This window comes from Eptatretus burgeri, chromosome 1, assembly GCF_056783735.1.
Source record: "Eptatretus burgeri isolate ZD-2024b chromosome 1, Ebu_testis_v1, whole genome shotgun sequence".
Classification (NCBI taxonomy): Eukaryota; Metazoa; Chordata; class Myxini; order Myxiniformes; family Myxinidae; genus Eptatretus; species Eptatretus burgeri.
This window is the reverse complement of record NC_140961.1, coordinates 111,814,461-111,840,866: the sequence shown is the minus strand read 5'-3', so window position 1 is coordinate 111,840,866 and position 26,406 is coordinate 111,814,461. Positions and strand designations below refer to the sequence as shown.

Sequence of the window (26,406 nt, the reverse complement as noted above, 5' to 3'; positions counted from 1 at the left end):
GGTTTTCGCTTGGTAATTCTGGCAAATGGCTGCTTTCTGTCATTTGTCCAGTCGCCGTTACGATTTTGCTCTGTGTCACCCTTGGGGATGGGTTTCTGCCTGCTCGGCACATTTGGTTCATTTGTAAATGCAAAAACGTAGGAATGGGTTACAGGGGGCAATCACATACTGGGGGAACTTATTCTTAATCCCTATCTAATTAATACTGCACTACCCACCGTATAGTGACACGTAACACTTAAGCTCACAGTTTCCCGACTTAATTACATTGAGATGTCTCCTACATGTCCAAAGACCCAACAACTCTATTCAATCCTAACTTTACTTTTAAATACCTCCATCTTCCCCCACAACCATAACAATATATGTATGTATGTATGTATATATATATATATATATATATATATATATATATATATATATATATATATATATATATATATATATACATACATATATATATATATATATATGCTCATCTTTCGGCTGCTCCCGTTAGTGTTCGCCACAGCGGATCATCCGTTATGATCCGCATGCTGATTTGGCACAGGTTTTACGCCGGATGCCCTTCCTGACGCAACCCTGGTCGCCTCTTACGACACAGGGATAAGGATTGGGTTTCGCCATGATTCCGGGCTGCCCTACATCCTCTCATCGCGCGGCCCAGCGCAGAGCTCCCGTCCTCAAGCGATCCTCCAACCCAAGCCTCCGAGTAGCCGGATTACAGGCGCACGCCACAACGCCCGGTATTATATATATATATATATATATATATATATATATATATATATATATATATATATATATATATATATATATATATATATATATATATATATATATATATATATATATATATATATATATATTATATATATATATATATATATCTTCTTCTTCTTCTTTCGGCTGCTCCCGTTAGGGGTCGCCACAGCGGATCATCCATTATGATCCGCATAGTGATTTGGCACATGTTTTACGCCGGATGCCCTTCCTGACGCAACCCTGGTCGCCTCTTACGACACAGGGATATGGTACACCTATTTTTAACCGGGGTATACACCGGCCCAGTATACTGGTACTCATTTCGCCGACCTCGGAAGGATGACAGGCTGAGTCAACCCCCTGGTGTATTAATTCAGTGGCTCAACGGGGCTTGAATTCAGGACCTCTTGGGTCCCAAGCCACTGCCCTTACCACTGCGCCAACACCAGGCATATATATAATATATATATATATATATATATATATATATATATATATATATATATATATATATATATATAAAAAGGCATCCGGCGTATATATATATGTGTATATATATATATATATATATATATATATATATATATGTATATATATATATATATGTATATATATATATATATATATATATATGTGTATATATATATATATATATATATATATATATATATATATATATATATATATATATATATATATAAAAACCAAGTCGAAAACACCAGGGGGTTGACTCGGCCTGCCATCCTTCCGAGGTCGGTGAAATGAGCACCAGTTGTACTGGGCCCGGTGTATGCCCCGGTTAGAATAGGTGTTCCATATCCCTGTGTGTCGTAAGAGGCGACCAGGGTTGCGTCAGGAAGGGCATCCGGCGTAAAAACCTATGCCAAATCATTATGCGGACAACAAAACGAATTTTCATACCGGATCGGTCGAGGCCCGGGTTACCAACGACCGCCACCGGTGGTCAGCAGGGTACCAGTGGAAATTGTGCTACTGCTGGGCGAAGGAGGAGAAGGAGACGGGGAAGGCGAGTCCGGAGGCAGTGGGAGAGGGGGAAGGGTAGAAGTGTGGAGGTGAGAGTTGGAACTCTGAATGTTGGGACGATGACTGGCAAAGGGCGAGAGTTGGCTGATATGATGGAGAGAAGAAAGGTGGACATACTGTGTGTACAAGAGACCAAGTGGATGGGGAGTAAGGTGAGGAGCATTGGAGGTGGTTTCAAACTGTTCTACCATGGTGTGGATGGGAGGAGAAATGGTGTCGGGATAATCCTGAAGGAAGATCATGTCAAGAGGGTATTGGAGGTGAGGAGGGTGTCTGACCGAGTGATGAGTGTGAAGTTGGAAATTGAAGGGATGATGATGAATGTCATCAGTGCATATGCCCCACATATGGGGTGTGAGATGGATTATAAAGAAGATTTCTGGAGTGAGTTAGATGAAGTGGTGGAGAGTGTATCCAAGGATGAAAGAGTGGTGATTGGAGGAGATTTCAATGGACATGTTGGGGAAGGGAATAAAGAGGATGAGGAGGTGATGGGGAGGTACGTTCTCAACAAGAGAAATGTGGAAGGGCAAATGGTGGTAGAGTTTGCAAAAAGAATGGAAATGGCAGTGGTAAGCACGTATTTCAAGAAGAAGGAGGAACACAGGGTGACATACAAGAGTAGAGGAAAGTGCACACAGGTGGATTACATCTTAAGTAGGAGATGCAACCTGAAAGAGATTAGTGACTGTAAGGTTGTGGCAGGGGAGAGTGTAGCTCGACAGCATCGATTGGTGGTCTGTAGGATGACTTTAGAGGTGAGGTTGAGGAAGAGAGTGAGGGCTGAACCAAGGACCAGATGGTGGAAGCTGAAGGAGGAAGACTGTTGCGTGAAATTTAGGGAGGAGGTGAGACAGGCGTTGGATGGTGGTAAAAATGGGTGGGATGATTGGGCAACGACAGCAGAAGTTGTGAGGGAGATAGCTAGGAAGGTACTTGGTGTGACATCTGGTCAGAGGAAGGAAGATAAGGAGACTTGGTGGTGGAATGAGGAAGTACAGGAAAGTATAAGGAAGAAGGGGTTGGCGAAAAAGAAGTGGGATAGTCAGAGAGATGAAGAAAGTCGGCAGGAGTACAAGGAGTGGCGTCGAAAAGCAAAAAGAGAGGTGGCTAAGGCCAAGGAAAAGGCATATGACGAGCTGTATGAGAAGTTGGATACAAAAGAAGGGGAAAAGGATTTATACCGATTGGCAAGACAGAGGGACCGAGCTGGGAAGGATGTGCTTCAGGTTCGGGTGATAAAGGACGCAAATGGGAATGTGCTGACGAGCGAGGAGAGTGTGTTGAGAAGGTGGATGGAGTACTTTGAGGAGCTGATGAATGAAGAAAATGAGAGAGAGAGAGAGAGAAGGTTGGAAGAGGTGGAGATCGTGAATCTGGAAGTGGAGTGGATCAGTAAGGATGAAGTGAGGACTGCTATGAAGAAGATGAAAAGTGGAAAGGCGGTTGGCCCAGATGGTATACCAGTGGAGGCATGGAAGTGCTTAGGAGAGATGGCAGTGGGGTTGTTAACCAGGTTGGTTAATAAAGTCTTGGAAAGTGAGAGGATGCCGGAGGAGTGGAGATTAAGTGTACTGGTTCCGATTTTCAAGAATAAGGGTGATGTGCAGAGCTGTGGAAATTACAGAGGGATAAAGTTGTTAAGCCACACCATGAAGTTGTGGGAAAGAGTAGTGGAAGCTAGGTTGAGAGGAGAGGTGACGATCTGTGAGCAGCAATATGGGTTTATGCCAGGAAAGAGCACCACTGATGCGATGTTTGCTTTGAGAATGTTGATGGAGAAGTAGAGGGAAGGCCAGAAAGAGTTACATTGTGTGTTTGTGGATTTAGAGAAAGCTTATGATAGGGTGCCAAGAGAGGAGTTGTGGTATTGTATGAGGAAGTCGGGAGTGTTGGAGAAGTATGTGAGGATCGTGCAGGATATGTATGAGGACAGTGTGACAGCGGTGAGGTGTGCGGTAGGAATGACGGACCGGTTTAAGGTTAAAGTGGGATTGCACCAAGGATCGACTCTGAGCCCTTTCCTGTTTGCAATGGTGATGGACAGGTTGACGGATGAGATCAGACTGGAGTCTCCATGGACTATGATGTTCGCGGATGACATCATGATCTGTAGGGAGAGTAGGGAGCAGGCTGAATCGAGCCTTGAGAGGTGGAGGTACGCACTGGAGAGAAGGGGAATGTTAGTCAGTAGGAGTAAGACGGAGTACATGTGCGTAAATGAGAGGGAGGGTGGTGGCATGGTGCAGTTGCAAGGAGTTGAGGTGGGGAAGGTGGATTGGTTTAAATACTTGGGATCAACTGTCCAAAGTAACGGAGAGTGTGGGAGAGAAGTGAAAAAGAGAGTGCAGGCAGGATGGAGTGGGTGGAGAAGAGTTGCAGGAGTGATTTGTGACAGAAGGGTAGCTGCAAGAGTGAAGGGGAAAGTATACAAGACGGTAGTGAGACCAGCTATGTTGTATGGTTTGGAGGGGGTGGCGCTAACCAAAAGACAGGAAGCAGAGCTGGAGGTGGCAGAGTTAAAGATGCTGCGATTCTCGTTGGGAGTGACGAGGATGGATAGGATAAGAAATGAGTATATTAGAGGGACAGCGCAGGTGGGACGGTTTGGAGACAAAGTGAGAGAGGCGAGATTGAGATGGTTTGGACATGTGCACAGGAGGGAAATGGAGTATATCGGGAGAAGGATGTTGAAGATGGAGCCGCCAGGCAGGAGGAGAAGAGGAAGGCCAAAGAAGAGGTTCATGGATGCGGTGAGGGCGGACATGCGGGTGGTTGGAGTGTCAATGGAAGATGTGGAGGATAGAGCGAAATGGAGACGGTTGGTCCGCTGTGGCGACCCCTAACGGGAGCAAGCCGAAAGAGGAAGAAGATATATATATATATATATATATATATATATATATATATATATATATATATATATATATATATATATATATATATATATATATATATATATATATATCGTGAGAAAAAAAAACCATGTTCTCACCAAATTTAGTGTCCCGCCCACAACATCACGTGACCTTTTTCAGGCTCCCAGGGATTGGTTGGCGAGTCGGCATGTGGTGGGTGGGCCGCGAGAGAGCTGAGGCGCAATTGTTGGCGACGGACGTGGCTCTAAGATCGTAAGTGGAAAAAGATATCGAGCGCTCCGACGCGCATGTTTTAATGTGATTTCAAGTAATTTGAAAGAATCTCGACAGCACCGTCGTGCTGATCGTTGATAGCTCCATCTAACGGATCGAGTTAAATCCGGAAAAGTGTGATCTTTATTCCGGATATCATTGAGCGGAGCTGTGAGTTGTATGACCTGTTTTTGGAACGCGATTGTTGCCAAGAGTTCTGGCAGGTTGTTGTGCTGTGTATTCAATTCTGTTACCAGCCATTTTTGAGATCGAGCCAATAAAATATCGTGTCGACCCCTAGAGGCCGATTTGAAACACAGTAGTGTGTTTTGTTGTTCTCTTTGTCCACACGTGGACTGCTTGAAGCTCGGACAATAACGTCAGTATTCCGTGCTGGAAGATGTTAAACAGCCGGGATCATGACAACATATATGTGTGTATATATATATATATATATATATATATATATATATATATATATATATATATATATATATATATATATATATATACATATACTGTTACATGCCATGGGTCAGCCGCCAATCGACCGCTCTGAACGGAGCCACAAGTCGAGTCGGCCCGACTGATCGCCCAGAATATAGATCACCGCCCGGATAACTCTGAGCGACGGGTCCTAGTACAAGAACCGAAATATGCCAATCGGCAGATCACGTGGGGTAGGGTCGATTGCCAATCTTCAATGTACCAAAATACCCACGTGATCCAACTACCGGGGTATTCCACCCTCGACGGATCTCGTATGGAACAAACCGCTGAGGCGAGCCTGTCCGTGCGTGATTCCGAGCGGCGTAATCGCCGAGAACCGTCGGTCCAAATGTCCCCCTATTACGGCAAACCAACGGCTTTCTAACTCCCAACACACGAAATGTTCAGTCAATGAGGGAATGGACGAAACGAGCAGGTTTACATTTACACAAGGACATTTATTATAATGAAACACGTATGCAATTAAACAAGCAACAAAAGCACAACAAAAGAACTACAACCGTCCAGAAGCAATTATAAATGTACAGTCACTTAAACAGTTTTACTTACGGGATTCGGCGCCACAACATTCATTCGAAAGAAAAGCAGGAAAAAGACCCCATCAAAGTCAATGGGGTCAGACTGGACCTCTTGGGTCTTTATGGCGTGGGACTTGGCAGACCGAACGAGTCCCACGAGACCGTTGCAGGTGACCTGCACCCTCGTGGTGTCTGGCTTTGGCGACGCGCAACGTTCCGTCCCCACAGCAGCGAGCGTAGCCGCGGTCGAGCTCGGGCCTTCCGTGTGGCAGGCGATCTCTCTCCGGCTCTCTCCACATGAACGCGCTTGGGCGACTCGCGATGCTCCTTCCCCACGGCAGCTAGCATAGCCGTGGTCGAGCTCGGACCTTCCTTGTGGCAGGCGAGCTCTCTCCGGCTCTCTCCACACGAACGCGCTTGGGTGACCCGTGATGCTCCTTCCCCACGGCAGGTAGCTTAGCCGCGGTCGAGCGCGGGCCTTCCGTGTGGCAGGCGAGCTCTCTCCACACGACCGCGCGGTTTGCGCGACACAGCAGGCAAGGCTGCGCCTCCAGCTCGCGTCTCCTTTGCGACGCCCGGACTTCCACGCAGCTCCTTTGCTTCTGGCTTCCTCCCGACTCCCCCAACTGCCAAAGCAAAAAGCTTACTCCTCCCACGGGACTCAGCACACGAACTCTGCCACGGGACTCCCACAAACTCAGCCCTACCACGGGACTCCCACGGGACTCTTTTCACGGGACTTTCACGAACTCAGCCCACAAACTTTTTCGGGACTCTCTTTTAACAAAAAAAAAAAGATGTCCTCTTTATCCTTTTAACCCCTCCCCCGCACCCGGCGTGACTCATGCCCTCATGATCCACCCCCCCCCCCGCTCAACCACGGGTGGGAGGGAGTTGTTGACGTCACCGCAGGGTTCTTCTTCCTCTTCGCAGAAGAGAGGAAGGGACGTCTCCATTGTTTGCTCCCTAACTATTAAATCGATCCGCAGCGCATCTAATCAATTTCAAAACATTTAAACAATGGAAGGTGAGCTATCTAGGGAACATGCACTTATCGACATAGCTGACTTAGTGAACCTGTATGTTGTGTGCGATTGAATTCCAAATTCGTAACAATACACACACCCACATTGTTACAGCCGCTGGTCTGTTCCAGTTGCCTGGTTTGAGTCTCGCAAGTTGTGGTCGGTTTGAGTCCCGAATGACCCTCAATACACCAAAGACCATTGAAGATCCTTAATACCTTGAAGACCCTGAAGACTCTTAAGACCCCTCAAGACCCCTAAACCCCCTAGAAAAGACACTAACTGTGTGTGTGTGTGTGTGTGTGTGTGTGTGTGTGTGTGTGTGTGTGTGTGTGTGTGTGTGTGTGTGTGTGTGTGTGTGTGTGTGTGTGTGTGTGTGTGTGTGTGTGTGTGTGTGTGTGTGTGTGTGTGTGTGTGTGTGTTGTCTAACTTTGTCTTTTCTCGGGACAACCATTATTCAAAGAAAAATGTATTGATAGTTTCACATGATCATTTCTTGTGTCCATCCTGACCTTGTTTACACACTTTTTGGAGTAACATCCATAAATCCTTTTGCATTAAAAACTGGTGTTATTGCTTTGTATACACTGTATACACTGTAATTATTATTATTTTTTCTACAGAAGTGAAGGCTCATTGAATTTGGAGTGAAACAACATGTTGTCTGGTCACAAACTGATAGTGATAAATTAGGTAACAGAAGAACAAAAATAGGGCCAATACCCCTGGGTATTTTTAAGCATTCTTACCATATGTTTCTTTCAAGTGGCATCATACCCTATCTTACTCTACTCAAGCATATTTCATTGTGAGTTAAAAAAAAAAACACCACACATATAATTGACATCTTGATGTGACGTTGTGAAGTTTTGCTCCTCTAAAATAGTGTTTAATTTTGAAGACAGTGAGAAAGGACCATTTGATTTTAGCGAGAATACTCCTTGACAACTGTGTACTGCTGCTTTTGTGTCACGTTGGCCTCTCGAGGTATACTGCGAAGTACACAAACATCATATTTTGAATCGTTATCACAGGACAGAAGCAAGTTTATAGAACGAGAGCATCATACTCATTCTATATTGAGAAATGTTTATATTTTGACATGACAGACCCAGTATGTTTGAGCATGCTTTATCGGCGTCCAATGCTGAAGAACCCTACAAAACAATACCACCAACAACAAACATCTATGATATCATTTCATTTTTGTAGCCTCATCTAATTATCATATTATGGAAATTAAACCACTTCATAAAGTTCGATAAAATTCTATACATCTTCCCACTAGCTTTTATACGGGAGCCATTTCCAACTAAGCACTGATGTGAACTTTGTTTTCATTGATTTTTGAATTCAAATTACTTTTCAATTGTGATCCTTAAAAAAGCAATGTTATTTTCCTCAATTCATCCTCATGTTGCCACTTAGTTTCACATTGTCATGATGATCTAAAAACCCATTTCACTCTCTTGGTACTGATTGCTTGTATCTGCTCCAAGGGTCCGCAATGAGGTCCTGGGTACCCATGGGAGAGCAGGGCACTCAACTATTTGTAATAATTAGCTCTCGGGTTTCCACCGTTATCTCAGTATCGCCCCATGTGGGCTCGATGGATGCCTCTGCCTCTGAACAGGAGTCTCACTCTTCATACAAATTTTGATTCATTGGGACTCATCAGTTCTGTAATGAAGTCCAACTGCTTTTAGCCAAGTTCAAACATCTCTACTTGAAATAATGTAAAGGTAAATATCATCTTAATTGGATTTAACAAGCATGATATGAAGGAAAACTAGAGGGGAAATAAATATTTTGGAAGCTGTATGCTTTCTAGAAGTAAATAAGACAATTGGCATTTTTAAAATTGTTCAGAATATTGTTTAAACCTGTTAAAAATAGATACAGTACACTCAATAATTTTCTTGCACAATGCATGCACGTGTTATATGTGCATAGGGTCAATTTTCCTTGAACACCAATTTTCAGGAAGTTTAGAAAAACTCGGATCATCACTGAGAGTGGGAGAGTCGATGCGATTTTTGGACAAACAAGTCTGGAGACGGTGATGGTTCACGAGCAATGTACACGGTTCGCCTTTTTTATTTTTTGACCTTCGAGGGGACGCCACCGGCAAACTTGTGGGAATCGGGAAAAACGTAAAAGATGAAAGTTGTAGTACTCGAAGAGCACTACTTGCATCCCAACTTTAATTCGAAACAGTTGAAAACCCTCAGAGCTCGATGCCCAATTTATTGATATTTTTGACATTTTCTAAGTTTGTGACCTTGTGATGAAAATGAAAAATCGAGCTCTGTGGGGCTATGCAGGTGCCATTGTGCTAACCAAATACCGAAACCCCTGCCAGATTTGACAAACCCCCTCGGAGAAGATGTAACTTGAAACCGGCTACCCCCTAAAAACATGTTTTTTGGGCATGGCTCCTCCCATAATGGGCGCAGCATCCCCATTCTCAGGAAAACACAACGAGATCATGATATAAACCTCCCACCAAAATTTTATCAGGATCGGATCAAAACCCGCGGAGCTGTGCTCGGGACAGACAGACAGACACACACACACACCCATAACGAATATAGTGGTCACTTACTGACTCGTGAACCAATAACTTAATTTATTTTACAAATAGGTGGCTTTTTGCCATCACCTTTGCACCTTAGTTCACAATTCTGTGAATAGTTATCTTGGAAACATATTTTATATGCAAGGATTATGGAACAAAATACATAAATGTTTATGTATTAACTGTATGAAAATATATAAATGTCTATTTATTAACAGTATGAAAATATATAAATGTCTATTTATTAACAGTATGAAAATATATAAATGTCTATTTATTAACAGTATGAAAATATATAAATGTCTATTTATTAACAGTATGAAAATATATAAATGTCTTTATTAACAGTATGAAAATATCTAAATGTCTATTTATTAACAGTATGAAAATATATAAATGTCTATTTATTAACAGTATGAAAATATATAAATGTCTTTATTAACAGTATGAAAATATATAAATGTCTTTATTAACAGTATGAAAATATATAAATGTCTATTTATTAAGAGTATGAAAATATATAAATGTCTATTTATTAACAGTTTGAAAATATATAAATGTCTATTTATTAACAGTATGCCTGGTGTTGGCTTCATGGTTAGGATGGTGGGCCTGGGATCCGAGGTTCCTAAATTCAAATCCTCCTCAGCTATTGAATTAATAGCAGGTGGGGTTGACTCTGCCTGTCATACTTCCAAGGTTGGGAAAATGAGTGCCAGCATGCTGGTATACTGTGTTGGAGCGGCGACCCATCCAGGATTGTGTCCAATAGCCAAGGAGACTGCTTCGGCAGCACCAACGCTCTGCACAGAGTATGGTCCCAATGGATGGATGAATTAACAGTATGAAAATATATTGTTACGGTTGTGGAAATTCGCATTACACCAGAAAGGGTCCTCAGGTTAGATATATCAGTAAGTTCATGTGTAGTTAGCCCAAACCCGTTGTATAGACGGAATATATGTGATCCATTCGGGTGTATATATATATATATATATATATATATATATATATATATATATATATATATATATATATATATATATATATATATATATATATATATATATATATATATATATATATATATATACATATACGTATATATACATATACACATCCATATACATATATATTTATATATATATATATATATATATATATATATATATATATATATACACACATATATATATATATCTATATGTATATATGTATATATATATATATATATATATAAATATATATATATATATATACACATATATATATATATATATATATATATATATATATATATATATATATATATATATATATACATATATATTGTTCCTTTTCGAGAGAATTTTATAATGTATCAACAACTCTAAACATGTAGAAGCTCAACAGAAATTGTTATCAAACTGGAGCTCTTCTGATGAAATCAGCGACATCGACAAGACAACTTAAATCATATTATTATCCTTGCTTACTATTCCATTATTTCCCGCATGAGGATTTCAAACTGACATTTACGTTTTTGTATTATCTCTTCATCTTTATTTAACAAGAAATAGTTCAGACTAGTACACACAAGCAGCCAACACCCAGCTCCCCTATATAGGTTTGTTTTCACAAATGTGAAACGGAAGTAGTCGTGCTGTGAAAATAACGGCATGCAGACTTCATAAGCACAGTTTATAGAATCTGCAGTGAGACTGAGTTGCCTGGCAGTCTCGTTGGCAATACACAATGTCAATTAAAAGAGACATTCACAAATTACAAAAGCAATTCTAGCTATCATCTTTGTGTCATATTCCTATCGCATCACTTGTACATCATGTCCACATAATATAATGAGATAAATTTGCAACTACTTCATTCTGCCAAGAGGCCATGACATATTGTCATCTATCAAATACAATATTTAACAACAAAATAAACAATGACAGAATAACCCCCACCTCCCCAAAACAACACAGCTTGTGTCGTCATGAAGGGTATCTCAAGGTCAGTCGATATATATATATATATATATATATATATATATATATATATATATATATATATATATATATATATATATATATATATATATATATATATATATATATATATATTAGGGTGGTCCAAAAAACGCAAAAAAAAAAATCACATGTAGTCTCCACAAGCCTTAAATTATTCCACTATGATTGATTAACGCGCTTGATCGCTTTAAGTTGATCGGAGGTGATTTAGAGGTCACTCCATATGAAGACTTTTAGTCTCATGACTTGAATAAATTAGGGTATGGTCAGGTACGATTACGGGTACTTCTGGATGTCCAAGGTGGAAATGGAGTGCATTTTCGAACTCTATGGGGTCGATTTACTCGAAGAAATGACTGCACCGACATTGAATTCACAACCATTTCGACAATATGACCTAAAACAAGATTTATCATTACTGGAGTTGAGTAACTAATCCTACTCATTTCGATATTTTCTAATCTATAATTAATTTGTTGTACGTCTAAACATTTCATAGAATAAATCGACCCCACTGAGTTCGAAAATGCAGTCCATTTTCACCTAGGAAGTTCAGAAGTGTACGGATTCGCATCTCACCATACCCTAATTTTTCAATCAATGGAATTACAAACTATTAGAATATTTCATCTCATTTACCAAATACCACTATCATCTCCACCTCTATTGCTGTCTCCACTCCCGCCTGAAGTTATTTCTAGCCGGCCCAACATCCAGTGTTTTATATTCAATGATTCACGAAAAATATGTTAGTTATTAGGGTACCCTGTCATCCTGACAGGGAACCCTATTGTTTTTTCTTCTGTTTATTTCCTTATTTTTTTATTTTTTATATCTTATTTTTTCTTTTTCGGCCGGCAATTTGTGGGTTCTTTCGCTTTAAAAATCATTTTCTCAGGAACGCTAAGTCCGATCGACACGAAATTTTCACCATAGTATGTATCTTTTTTGATAGCAAACTTAATTGGTAATTGTGATGTCATAGGTCACGTGGTACGGGCGCCATCTTGAAAAAAAAAACGAAAAAATTTGGACCTCTGTATCTCTGAAACGGTGCAATGGAAAATTTTTTTGCTTCATACATTTGAATAAGCTCCTCAAGGGGAACAGGGGTGATTTTTCGTGAGGTCATCGGTCAAGAGGTGTGCCGGTAAAAATTCGTTACGTACAACGCTGCATCGGAAAAATCTGAAATTTCTTGAGCCTCATCTGCACAACAATTCACCATAGAAAAAATATATTATGACGTCATAGGTCACTTGGTTTGGCAGCCATCTTGTTTTGGGAATTTTTAAAAAAAAAATCTTCTTCTCCAGAACGGCTAAACAGATTGAGGCGAAACTTTACACACACATTCCCCATGAGGTCCTTTATCAAGTTTGTTAATTTCTTGTTGATCGGTCATATGGTTTGGCAGCAATCTTGAATTTACCGTAAACCTTCAAACATCTTCTTCTCCAGAACGGCTTGTCAGACCAAGGGGAAACTTCACAAACATATTGGACACGAGTAGGGAATATAAGTTTATTAATTTCTAATTGATAGGTCACATGGTTTGGCAGCCATGTTGGATTCAAGAAAAATATTAAATAATGTTTTCTCTGGAATCACAAAACCTATCAAAGTGAAAATTTGCCACCATCATCCTCCATGATGTCTGCATTCATAGTAAAAAATTATGACGTCACAAGTCACAGGGTTTGGCGGCCATCTTGGATGGAAAAATGCACCTTATCCGATTAACATGAAACTTCACACACGTATTCCACTACGGGATAGGAGGCAGGATGTACACTTATGATATCATAAGTCATATGGTTCATCAGCCATCTTGGATTGAAAATTAATAAATTTTAAAAATCTTCTTCTCCAGAACGGCTAGACAGATCGAGGCGAAACTTCACACACACATTCCCCATGAGTTACTTTATGAAGTTTGTTAATTTCTTCTTGATCGGTCACATGGTTTGGCGGTCATCTTGAATTTACCGGAAACCTTAAACATCTTCTCCAGAACGGCTTGTCAGATTAAGGGGAAACTTCACAAATGCATTGCCCACGAGTAGGGAATATAAGTTTGTTAATTTCTAATTGATAGCTCACATGGTTTGGCAGCCATGTTGGATTCATGAAAAATATTAAATAATGTTTTCTCTGGAATCACATAACCTTTCCAAGCAAAAATTTGCAACTATCATCCTTCATGATATCTGCATTCATAGTAAAAATTATGACATCACAAGTCACAGGGTTTGGCAGCAATCTTGGATAGAAAAACGCACCTTATCCGATTAACACGAAACTTCACACATGTATTCCACTATGGGATAGGAGGCAGGATGTAAACTTATGATATCATAGGTCATATGGTTCAGCCTGGTGTTGGTGCAGTGGTTAGGGCAGCGGCTTGGGATCCAAAAGGTCCTGAGTTCAAGCCCCGTTGGGCCACTGAATTAATACACCAGGGGGTTGACTCAGCCTGTCATCCTTCCGAGGTCGGCGAAATGAGTACCAGTGTACTGGGCCGGTGTATACCCCGGTTAAAAGAGGTGTACCATATCCCTGTGTCGTAAGAGGCAACCAGGGTTGCGTCAGGAAGGGCATCCGGCGTAAAACATGTGCCAAATCACTATGCGGATCATACGGATGATCCGCTGTGGCGACCCCTAAAGGGAGCAGCCGAAAGAAGAAGAAGAAGGAGGTCATATGGTTCGTCAGCCATCTTGGATTGAAAATTAATAAATTTTAAAAATCTTCTTCTCCAGAATGGCCGGACAGATTGAGGCAAAAATTGATGTACGCTTTCCCCAAGACATCCTTTCACAAGTTTGTTAATTTCTAATTGATAGGTCACACGGTTTGGTGGCCATGTTGAATTTACCCTAAAACCTTCAAACATCTTCTTCTCCAGAACGGCCGGTCAGATCAAGGGGAAACTTCACAAACATGTTGCACACAAGTAGTGAATAATATCTTCTTCTTTCGGCTGCTTCCGTTAAGGGTCGCCACAGCGGATCATCCGTATGATCCGCATAGTGATTTGGCACATGTTTTACGCCGAATGCCCTTCCTGACGCAACCCTGGTCGCCTCTTACGACACAGGGATATGGTACACCTATTTTAGCCGGGGTATACACCGGCCCAGTATACTGGTACTCATTTCGCCGACCTCGGAAGGATGACAGGCTGAGTCAAACCCCTGGTGTATTAATTCAGTGGCCCAACGGGGCTTGAACTCAGGACCTTTTGGATCCCAAGCCGCTGCCCTAACCACTGCGCCAGCACCAGGCTTACAAGTAGTGAATACTATAACTTTGTTAATTTCTAATTGATAGGTCACATGGTTTGGCGGCCGTGTTGGATTCAATAATTATATTAAATGTTTTCTCTGGAACCACATAACCTCTCAAAGCGAAACTTGGCCAATATAATCTACCCCCATGCCTGCATGCACGTTAGAAATTATGACGTCACATGTCACATGGTTTGGCGGCCGTCTTGGATAGAATAACGCACTTTGTCCGATAAAGACGAAACTTCACAAACGTGTTCCACGACACGATTGGAAGCAGAATTTAAATTTATGATGTCATAGATCACGTGGTTCGTTTGCCATCTTGGATTGAAAATTAATAAATTTTAAAAATCTTCTTCTCCAGAACGGCCAGACAGATTGAGGCAAAAATTCACACACACACTTTCCGCAAGACATCCTTTCACAAGTTTGTTAATTTCTAATTGAGAGGTCACATGGTTTGGCAGCCATGTTGGATTCAAGAATTATATTAAATAATGTTTTCTCTGAAACTACATAACCTATGGAACCACATAACCTATCGAGCCACATAACCATAACCATAACTTGGCTACTATAATCTAGCCCCATGCCTGCACATATGTTAACAAGGACAAATGTGTCCAAGAGCCACGTCCTAAAGGTTTTGTCTTCACCAGAAGAAGAAGAACAAGAACTTAAGAAGAAGAAGAAGAAAAAAAAAACAACTTCCGATATTTTGTCACATGCCTTGACGGAGCCAATAGCAAGACCCGTCATGGACGATCGTCGTTCATGACAAGAAAATGGTGTATTTACGAAATTACAATACATAAAATGGAATAATCTTTAAATAGTAACGTGAACTTTTCGAAACTTTAAAGCAAATGTCCGAATATATTTAAAAGTTCATGATAGACGCTCTCAAAAGGCACCGTCAATGCGAGGATGTGTACAAGTGTTTAGTATTTAAGGAGATCCGGATAGTGTATATGAAAGAGTCGAGTCCTAAAGGATTTGACTGAAGAAGAAGAAGAAGAAGAAGAAGAAGAAGAAGAAGAAGAAGAAGAACAACATCGAACTCTCTTAATTTTAATTTAGAAGAGTATAAAATGAAGAAGAAGAAGAGTAAATAATTAAGAAGAAGAGTAAAAAATGAAGAAGAAGAAGAGTATATAATGAAGAAGAAGAGTAAAATGAAGAAGAAGAGGAAGAGTAAAAAAAATGAAGAAGAAGAAGTAAAGTATATAATGAAGAAGAAGAAGAGTATTTAATGAAGAAGAAGAAGAGTAAAATGAGGAATAAGAGGAAGAGTAAAAAATGAAGAAGAAGAGTATATAATGAAGAAGAGTAAAATGAGGAAGAAGAGGAAGAGTAAAAAATGAAGAAGAAGAAGAGTATATAATGAAGAAGAAGAGTAAATCATTCAGAAGAAGAGTAAATAATGAAGAAGTGAAAATAATGAAGAAGAAGAGTAAAACAAAGAAGAAGAAGAAGAAGAAGAAGAAGAAGAAGAGGAAGAAGAGTAAAAATGAAGAAGAAGAAAAGTAAATGAAGAAGAAGAAAAGTAAATGAAGAAGAAGAAGAGTAAAAATGAAGAAGAAGAGTAAAACAGAAGAAGAAGAGTAAACAATGAGAAGAAGAGTAATATAATGAAGAAGAGTAACAAAATGAAGAAGAAGAGCAATGAAATGAAGAAGAAGAGCAATAAAATGAAGAAGAGCAACAAAATGAATATGAAGAGAAATACAATGAAGAAGAAGAGTAATAAAAAGAAGAAGAGTAATAAATGAATAAGAAGAGAAATACAATGAAGAAGAAGAAGAAGAAGAGTAAAAATGATGAAGAAGAAGAAGAAGAAGAAGAAGAAAAAGAAGAAGAAGAAGAAGAAGAAGAAGAAGAAGAAGAAGAAGAAGAGTAAAACAATGAAGAAGAAGAGTAATAAAATGAATAAGAGTAATAAATTGAAGATGAAGAGTAATAAAATGAAGAAGAGTAATAAAATGAGGAAGAAGAGTAATAAAATGAAGAAGAAGAGTAATAAAATGAGGAAGAATAGTAATAAAATGAAGCAGAAGAGTAAAAAAATGAAGAAGAAGAGTAAAAAATGAAGAATAAGAGTAAAAAATGAAGAAGAAGAGTAAATGATGAAGTGCTAAAATAAGACATGCAAAAAATTATGACGTCACAAGTCTCATTGTGTGGCGGCCATCTTGGATAGAAAAACGCACCTTTTCCGATTAACACTAAACTTCACAGATGTGTTCCAATACACAGTTTTAAGCAGCATATAAATTTGTGATGTCATAGGTCACATGGTTCGTCAGCCATCTTGGATTGAAAATTAATACTTTTTTAATCTTCTTCTCCAGAACAGCTGGACAGACTGAGGCAAACATTCACACACACTTTCCTCAAGACATCCTTTCACAAGTTTGTTAATTTCTAATTGATAGGTCACATGGTTTGTTGGCCATATTGAATTTACCCTAAAACCTTCAAACATCTTCCTCTCCAGAACGACCGGTCAGATCAAGGGGAAGCTTCACACCCCTATTGCACACGAGTAGGGAATATAAGTTTGTTAATTTCTAATTGATTGGTCACATGGTTTGGCAGCCATGTTGGATTCAAGAACAATATTAAATATTGTTTTCTCTGGAACCACTTATCCTACCGACGCAAAATGTTACGACTATCATTTAAGTCTCACGTCGTATCAAAGGCGGCGTGTACGGGTACCCGGTCATCACTGCCAGCAGTTATAAAGTGGCAGTTCTAGTTTATTTAGTTATTATTATATTAAATTAGGGTAAGGTGAGATGTGAATCCGTACACTTCTGAACTTCCGAGGTGAAAATGGACTGCATTTTCGAACTCAGTGGGGTCAATTTACTCTAAGAAATGTTTAGACGGACAACAAATTAATTATAGATTAGAAAATATCGAAATGAGAAGGATTAGTTACTCAACTCCAGTAATGATAAATTTTGTTTTAGGTCATATTTTCGAAATGGTGGTGAATTCAATGTCTGTGCAGTCATTTCATAGAGTAAATCGACCCCATAGAGTTCGAAAATGCACTCCATTTCCACCTCGGACATCCAGAAGTACCCGTAATCGTACCTGACCATACCCTGATTTATTCAAGTCACGAGACTAAAAGTCTTCATATGGAGCGACCTCTAAATCACCTCCGATCAAGCTAAAAAAAATTATGCGCGTTTTTGGATTGCATTAGAATAATTTTAAGCTTGTGGAGCAACATTCTATTTTTTTCGGCTTTTTTGGACCACCCGAATATCTTCTTCTTTCGGCTGCTCCCGTTAGGGGTCGCCACAGCGGATCATCCGTATGATCCGCATCGTGATTTGGCACATGTTTTACGCCGGATGCCATTCCTGACGCAACCCTGGTCGCCTCTTACAACACAGGGATATGGTACACCAATTTTAACCGGGGTATACACCGGCCCTGTATACTGGTACTCATTTCGCCGACCTCGGAAGGATGACAGGCTGAGTCAACCCCCTGGTGTATTAATTCAGTGGCCCAACGGGGCTTGAACTCGGGACCTTTTGGATCCCAAGCCGCTGCCCTAACCACTGCGCCAACACCAGGCTCCACCCGAATATGTATATATGTATATATATATATATATATATATATATATATATATATATATATATATATATATATATATATATATATATATATATGTATGTATATACATATATATGTATATATATATATATATATATATATATGTATATATATATATATATATATATATATATATATATATATATATATATATATATATATATCTCTATATATATATATATATGTATATATATATATATCTCTATATATATATATATATATATATATATATATATATATATATATATATATATATATATATAAAATCAGACACACACATATGGGTTGAGAGACTAACAGTGGTCATTTCTAAATTTTTACCTCCGTAACCAAAGGTGGATAAAGGTTATATTATGTTTTCACCCCTGTCTGTTTGATTGTCTTTGATCAGTCTCTAAAAAGTTATAGACGGATTCAGACGACATTTGGTGGCAGGATGGGTGTGTGACAAGGACGAATTGCTTCGATTTTGGTGAAGATCCAGATACTAATTTTTTTTTTAATGATTCTTCACCATTGAGAGATAGGGCCAAAAACGATATATTGTTGTTGGGCCGAGTTTCGGTGGCGAGCACGACCGCAAGATGGAGCAGTGGAGTCAGCTCCACAGAACACCCAGAATTTATAGGTCATCACCCCGGATAACTCCAGAGCCGACGGTCCCTTATCGGACCAAAGATCGCCAATAGGTCGACCACGTGGAATAGGGTCGATTGCCAATTTCAATTTACCTAAATACCCATGTCGTTCAAACTACCGGGAAAATTCACCCTCGGCGGAGCAAGAGCGGAACGAGCCGTTAGCGTGCTCAAACCGTGCGTAACCCAAGCGGATGGTTACCGTGGTCCGTCGGTCCAAATGCACAATTTGGCGCTTCCAAATTTCCCAACACGCACCGTGCTAAACCAATACAGAAAACATAGAAATGAGCTGAAACATTTAACAAGGGAATTATTTATAATTGGGGGGGGGAGGGAACACACAAGGGGCCGAGTTATCCGACTATAAGAAATGCAGTCAATGTGCAACCAAAAGCACTTATACAGTTGCTACTTAAAGACAGGCCCACACACAGACACACACACAAACAGAAATGGATCCCAATGGTCTTTGTTGAAGGCTTCCAGCTCGAGGACAGGTGAGCTGGAGACCAGAGCCTGTGCTCGGACTTGTCCACCTCATGTGGTCTTCGAGGATCCGGCTCGACGGGACTCGAACCTGCAACACGATACTGCTCCAAGCACCAGGTACTGCGCACTCCAACCGGCCACACACCAATCGACCAAGACAAAGAAGAAGATCAGAGGCGACGATGATCCAGCTCGGTGGGACTCGAACCCGCAACACGATGATGATGACCACCATGACCATGACGACCTCGATCCTCCTTCTTTTTACCCAGCCTGGCATTCCTTTTTATTTCTTTTTCCTCCGGGTTGAGCAAATCGCCATCTGAGGCGCTCTCCACCATCATTGGATGAGGCGTCGTGGGAAAATCGCTCTCTGTGGCCATCTCAACACCCATTGGCCAGCGTGCCGTGGGGAAAAAAATCGCTCTGTGGCCATCTCAACCCCCATTGGCCGGCGTGCCGTGGGAAAGGTCGCTCTCTGTGGCAATCTCAATCCCATTGGCCAGGGAGCCATGGGAAGGTCGCTTTCTGTGGCATGATTGGACAAGGGGCACGCCCCTGCCTTCCTGGGAGGAGTTCCGGTTTGAAGCGATGGAAATCTTCGCCCACGTACGTGGCCGAACGCACGTGGGCAATGGCGTCAGTGTGTGAAGTGTAGTGAAGGAGGTTTGTTGTAAACGACACTCCGCAGCGCACACATGTAATTCCCGTTAGACTGAGGTAGGGGGCCATAACTAGAAACACACACTTACCGATATAACTGTTCCATAAGGACCTGAATGTTGAGTGCAGTAAGCTTCCAAATTCGTAACAATATAGCATGATAGCTCAAAATGCTGTGGACGGATTCGAATGAAACTGATGGACATGTTGGTTGTTTAACAAGGACGAATTGATTTGATTTTGATGAAGATCTGGATCCTGATGTGGTTATGAGTTTGAATAATTTTTTTAAGTGATTCTTCACCATTTAGAGATTGGGCCAAATAAGATATAAAGCATGACATTTGACAAAGTTGTGGACGGATTATGACAAAACAATGTGGATGAGTTGGACAGTTGAAAAGAAGAAGCGGATTCGATTTTGGTTAGGGTCCGAATGGAAATCCGACCTATTAGTGGGATACAAACGTAAACTGTTCTGCCCAGTGGTGGTATGTACTCTACTGATTGCCGTTCTGGTTATATTTGTGTTTGTGGTGTCACTTTAACTTTGTTCATTTCGAATAAAGCTTGTGACTTAATTTATTTGTACATTTCAAATAAATAGTTGTTTGCAAATTTAATATCGTTTTCATTTTTAAATATCCTGAAGACATGCAATTATATTTTACAGATTGAGTCCAAGGAAAAACACATATTGAAACAACACATATATTGAGAAAAGCAAAAACTTTCTTTTGCCTTAACTGGCAATTAGAGCATTTTGAAGCTGTTATCTATTTTCTTTTGTTAAAATTGACCTGGAAAATTGAAACAATTCTGTAGTTAATTGGTAGTCCTGTAATAACAATAATAACCATTCCTTTCAAGCCATGAGGCGCATTGAGCTGCCAATGTAGTTTCATTTGGATAAGGAGTACAATAATGGATGGGTCGCCACTCCGCCGTTGGACACTCGAATGGCTTATTACCCCAATAAGCTGGTACTCATTTTGCTGACCTCAGAAGGATGACAGGCTGAGTCAATCCACCTCGTGTTATTTAAAAGGCACAACAGGGGCTCAAACTCAAGACCAAAATATCTTAAGCCAGCCACCGTAATCGTGAAGCCAACACCAGGCTTAATTCGTAGTCTTATTACAGATCACTTATAAAATCATAATGAAAAAAAACAAAACACAACTTACCATTTTTGACGTGAAATCTCATCTGAAGAAACAAATTCATCGTGTTCTTTCACAATGCTGTGATTGTGTCGGGTTGTGGCATTATAATCATCCATAAAGCTCGGCTGATGATCATCATTTTCTTGAATTGATTGACTTGGTAGGTCAGGATCCTGATGGGATGAAAAGTCTTCAGCTTTGTGCCTCTGATTCGGAATTGTTTGAGATTCATAACGATTTACAGGATTCGAAAATTGAATAGTGGGTCCACCAATTGCCTTTTCAGTGAGACTCGGTGAAGACTGTCGTTCAGACGTATCTGTGAGAGGTGTTGTTTCAGGAACCTTTTCAAATTCATCCTTACTGTTCTTTGGATGTGTGTGTGGACGGGAGTGTTCAAACACAGGTGTTGAACTCTCAACGGAAGACAGGGCAGAAGAATGAAAAGTGGCAGGATGTGATATGTCTGCTTCAATAGCAGTTTTTGATGGTGGTCTGATTTGAGAAGTGGAAGTCTTGCTGCCATTTTGTTCTTTTGAGTGAGATGGTGATGTATATTGAGGAGGTAGTAATGGAATCTTGTGTCCTGTAGAAGAAAAAATATTGATTGCATTTCATTCCGTTGACTAGCTTGAACAGTTGGCACCTCAAGTAACAATATAAAACAAGAGAACTAAGTTATACAGAGTAATTTTGCAACAAACGGAATATGATTGTCTACATTTGTTTTCATACTAAAGGTGGGTCTAGAGATTCCAGCAAGATCACAGTCAGTATTATAACAACCAATCAGTACTGTATTTGCAAATATGCACATGATAAAAACTACAACAACAATAAAGCAAATCAATCAGCAGATTACTTCAAAGTGTTCTTCACTGTCGGTCACCTGTCTGTAATTTAAGCAACTGGTTGTGTAATTGCGTGCAACTGGTTGCAGAAACATCCACAATGAGGCATCCAGTTGCACACAACAAAATTTATTAAAGCATTGCTCAGTTTTTGACGTGGCTTAATAATTAATATTTATTACCAATGTTTCTTTAATTCTGAAGACTATAAAAGAAGACTATATGATGATGCTGAGACATGAGAGCACATGCATTAATTGGAGAAACCTTATCAGTTGACAAATCCAAGGTGTTGTCAACAACAACAACAACAACAACAACAACAACAACAACAACAACAACAACAACAACAAGTGCTCAAGAGTGAGAAATGAATTTAAATTATCAATGACAGTCATCCATAAGGAGAGTGAGAGTGAGAGTGACAGAGAGAGATTATAAACATGGACTTTAACCTGAAAATCACAGTGCATGGTAAAGAATGTCCAAATAATGCAAATAACCCTGCCGATGAAGGCCAAAATGCATGATCACAGAAGAAGCCACAGTTTTATTTGATTTAAAATGTTTGTTTTTTTTCCTATAGTAGGATGAAATCAGATTAAAATGCAAAGCTTCCAAGGATAATATATCAGGTTGTCCATAAGTTCTTGTGAAAGTTTGAACTGTTATAACTTTGATGTACTCTAATATAAACAAACTGTGAATGGCATGACAATTCATCAAGTTTTCTTTTTTTGGAAGAAGCAACATTGAATGGTAAACATTACTTTGCAATGTTGTAGAATTTTTGTCCCTGAACCACAACAATTAAATCTTTAAAATATCAATTTATAACAGCAAGACGAGGCACCCTGCCACTATGCTTCGAATGTGCGACAGTTCATGAGTGATGTCTTCCCAGACAAGTGGATCGGTAGGTGTGGACCAATTGCTTGGCCATCTCATTCCCCTGACCTGTCCTTATTAGAGAACATTTTATGGGGTTATGTAAAACTGTTGTTTCTCATCAAAACCACATTCTTTGGATGAACTTCAGGCTCTGATCACAAATATAATTCAGGAAATGACTCAGCAACAATAACTGGAGAATGCTTTCAACAATTTATAAAATCTCATTAAACGATGGATTACGAAAGATTGTGGTTATGTTGAAGCCGAAAAATTTGAACTGTACAGTATTACACAAGGACTTTATGGAACACTCGCAGGGGTACCAAGGTCCCCACTCACACCCCTTCCACTCCCTCCTCCTATCCCTGCCCCTGCTTCCTCCACCCTTCCCCTCCCTCCTCCACCCTTCCCCTCCCTCCTCCACCCTTCCCCTCCCTCCTCCACCCTTCCCCTCCCTCTTCCACCCTTCCCTCCTCCCACAAAGGAATTTTTGCAGGGTCTTTTAACTACGTTTGGGGGAAAAAATGTTTTTAAAATAAATCCTGCTTTTGATTCCTTCCAACCTATAACTTGCCTTGTCGTCTCTATAAACTGACCATATGTCGTGTAAAAATCTGCCAACTGACGGACAAATTCATTGATATGGCCAAAATAAGAAATGGTATAGATGTTTATCCTCATCGCCATGAAATGAATCTGGAGTGTGTTCAGTTACCAAGTTTCTTGTGGAGCGCTCACCAAGTGGCTTAAGCACTCAAGCAAGCACTCTATTCAAAATCGTTAATAAGGAACGGCTGGCTTGGCAAGCACTGCCTAGCCACTTGGTAACTGAGCACACCCCTGGACATCTCGACAGCATACACAACACTGACAAAAGGACAATTTTTTAATTAAAGATTTAGAATGTTAATCACGACTATATTTGTTGTTATGAAGACATACCGTGTTCAGTTTTCAATGCGTTTTTTTGTTTTTAAAATTTACATAAACTCAGAGGTGATGTTGAGTGTACGAAAGTGGACATGGACCTTTCATCGACATAAAAGAGCTCAGTCTCTGTATGTGTGTGCACATCCGTCCTTCCGTCCCTCGGTCCTTCCTTCCATCTGTCCATCTGTCCATCTGTCCGTCCAGCCGTGTGACTATGTCTATTATTTATGTACTGGTGGAATGTACCTTTTGACTGCTGAGACCCCTTCGACCTTTGAAGACCCTCTAAGGCCCTGAGGACTCTGAAGACTCAAAAGACCCCCGAAGACCCTGAAGACTCAAAAGTTATCGAAAACCTCAAAAGACCCTGAAGATCCCAAAGACCCCCAAAGACCAAAAATATCCTGAAGACCTAAAAGTCCTCAAGTACCCAAAAGTCACTGGAGACCCCAAAAAACCCCGACAAACCAAAAGACCCCAAAGACCTAAAAGATAGAGGACTCAAAAGTCCCTGAGGACCCAAAAGTCACCAAAGACCCTGAAGACCCCAAAGACCCCAAAAAACCCCAAAGTCCCTGAGGAAACAAAAGTTACCACAGACCCTGAAGACCCCAAAGACCAAAAAGATCCAGAGGACCCAAAAGTCCCCAAGGACCCAAAAGACCCCAAAGATAAAAAAACTCCAAAGACCCAGAAGACCCAAAAGACCTCGAAGACCCTGAAGTCCGAAAAGACCCGGAGGACCCAAAAGTTCCCAAGGACCCAAAAGACCCCAAAAACCCTAAAGACCCAAAAGTTACCAAAAACCCAAAATGACCGTGAAGACCCCAAGGACTCTGAAGACCCCAAAAGATCCTGAAGACCCAAAAGACCCTGAAGACTCAAAAGAACTTGAAGACCCAGATGTCCCAAAAGACCCAGAAGTCCCAAAAGACCCCTCAGACCATTTTGACTCCTTTCACCCTTCAGACAGATGAGACAGCTTAGACCCTTGACCACTTAGACCACTTGGATCTTCTTATATCACAAATGAAATTTCAAATAAATGCAATATTACAAATAAATTTGTAGAAAAGAAATATTTGTATTATAATTCGTGTAAATCATGCCAACTAAGCAAATCTGTGACGTCAATCTTTGCAATGATCTGTGGAGAGGCAAACGTAGTGAGCTGAACCATGCTAGTATAACTTGAAAGTGTATGTGTACATAACTTCTTTGAAGTGTACACGTACATGATAAATACCTCTTGGCAATTTCCCCAGCCTCCCAACTAATTAATTATGGACACAGACATTGCACGACCAATCCAATTATTTACTTAACATAATATGTGAATTACATGTCCATCAGTTTGTTTATAAGCCTTGAAAAGTCGGGGGGGGGGGGAGAAACAAATATATGTTTTTTTTTTTTTTAAATGAGAGACCATGAATTTCTGTCCTCTGAATTATAAGAATTAATGTGCCTTCATTGGGCGGTACCGCTGCCTCTGTGAACAAAACATGCATTACCTTGTTTGAGTTGTAATCAAAATGTACCTTCGTTTCCTCAAAACGGTACCATTATTTAATGATAGAAGACATGCTCAGTCTTCGAATGTACATCAGAGGCTTATGAAGTATGAACACTCAGAGCTATGTGAAGTGAAAAATATGGTGGCAATTTCTGGGCAGCTGGAGGGAAAGGCATGACCTGGCTCGTGGGGAGTGCTTATTACACTGGGGGAGAGAGAGAGAGGATGGTATGGCCCCATAGAATATATATGAAAATTACACATCCAGATCAGGGATCAAATCCAGGTTTCTGGTGAACCATACCAGCACTTTGCCATCTGAGCTATGTGGGTGACACCTATTAAGCATATGGATATGGATATGGATATGGATATGGATATGGATATGGATATGGATATGTATATGTATATGTATATCCTTAACAGCTTCATTTATTCCCACCTTATTGTGAGGACACGAAGGGTTTGTCGATTTGGTCTTTCACTTTCATGTCACAGGCAGGGTGGTGGTCTCTGTTTTCGACCATCTATTTTCTGATCATATTCCCTCTGCTCTGTCAATTATCTGAGCCAACTTGGCAACTCCAGAATGCATTTCTTTTTCAGTAACCCCATCTGGTTCAACTTTCCAAATCCAGGCTACTTGCACACCTCAGCTCCTTTGTTCCTCTCGTCTCTAATCTATGGAACCATCTTCCAGGGCCGCTTTTCCAGTCTTCCTTCCAGCATGAACTGATA

The 26,406-nt window shown here is 40.3% G+C and overlaps 1 protein-coding gene and 1 pseudogene across 2 annotated transcripts in view; both read right to left on the bottom strand.

Annotated features, from left to right (window-relative positions):
• The window catches only part of LOC147035190 (uncharacterized), a 118,925-nt gene that overhangs the window by 30,675 nt on the left and 61,844 nt on the right, over positions 1-26,406 (bottom strand). For both annotated transcript variants that reach the window (XM_085895080.1, XM_085895089.1), the window contains one exon: positions 21,499-22,063. In XM_085895080.1, the coding sequence (XP_085751206.1) occupies positions 21,499-22,063 (565 nt within the window). The remainder of the gene's footprint in view (positions 1-21,498; positions 22,064-26,406) is intronic.
• On the bottom strand, positions 608-748 carry LOC147035191 (signal recognition particle RNA; annotated as a pseudogene).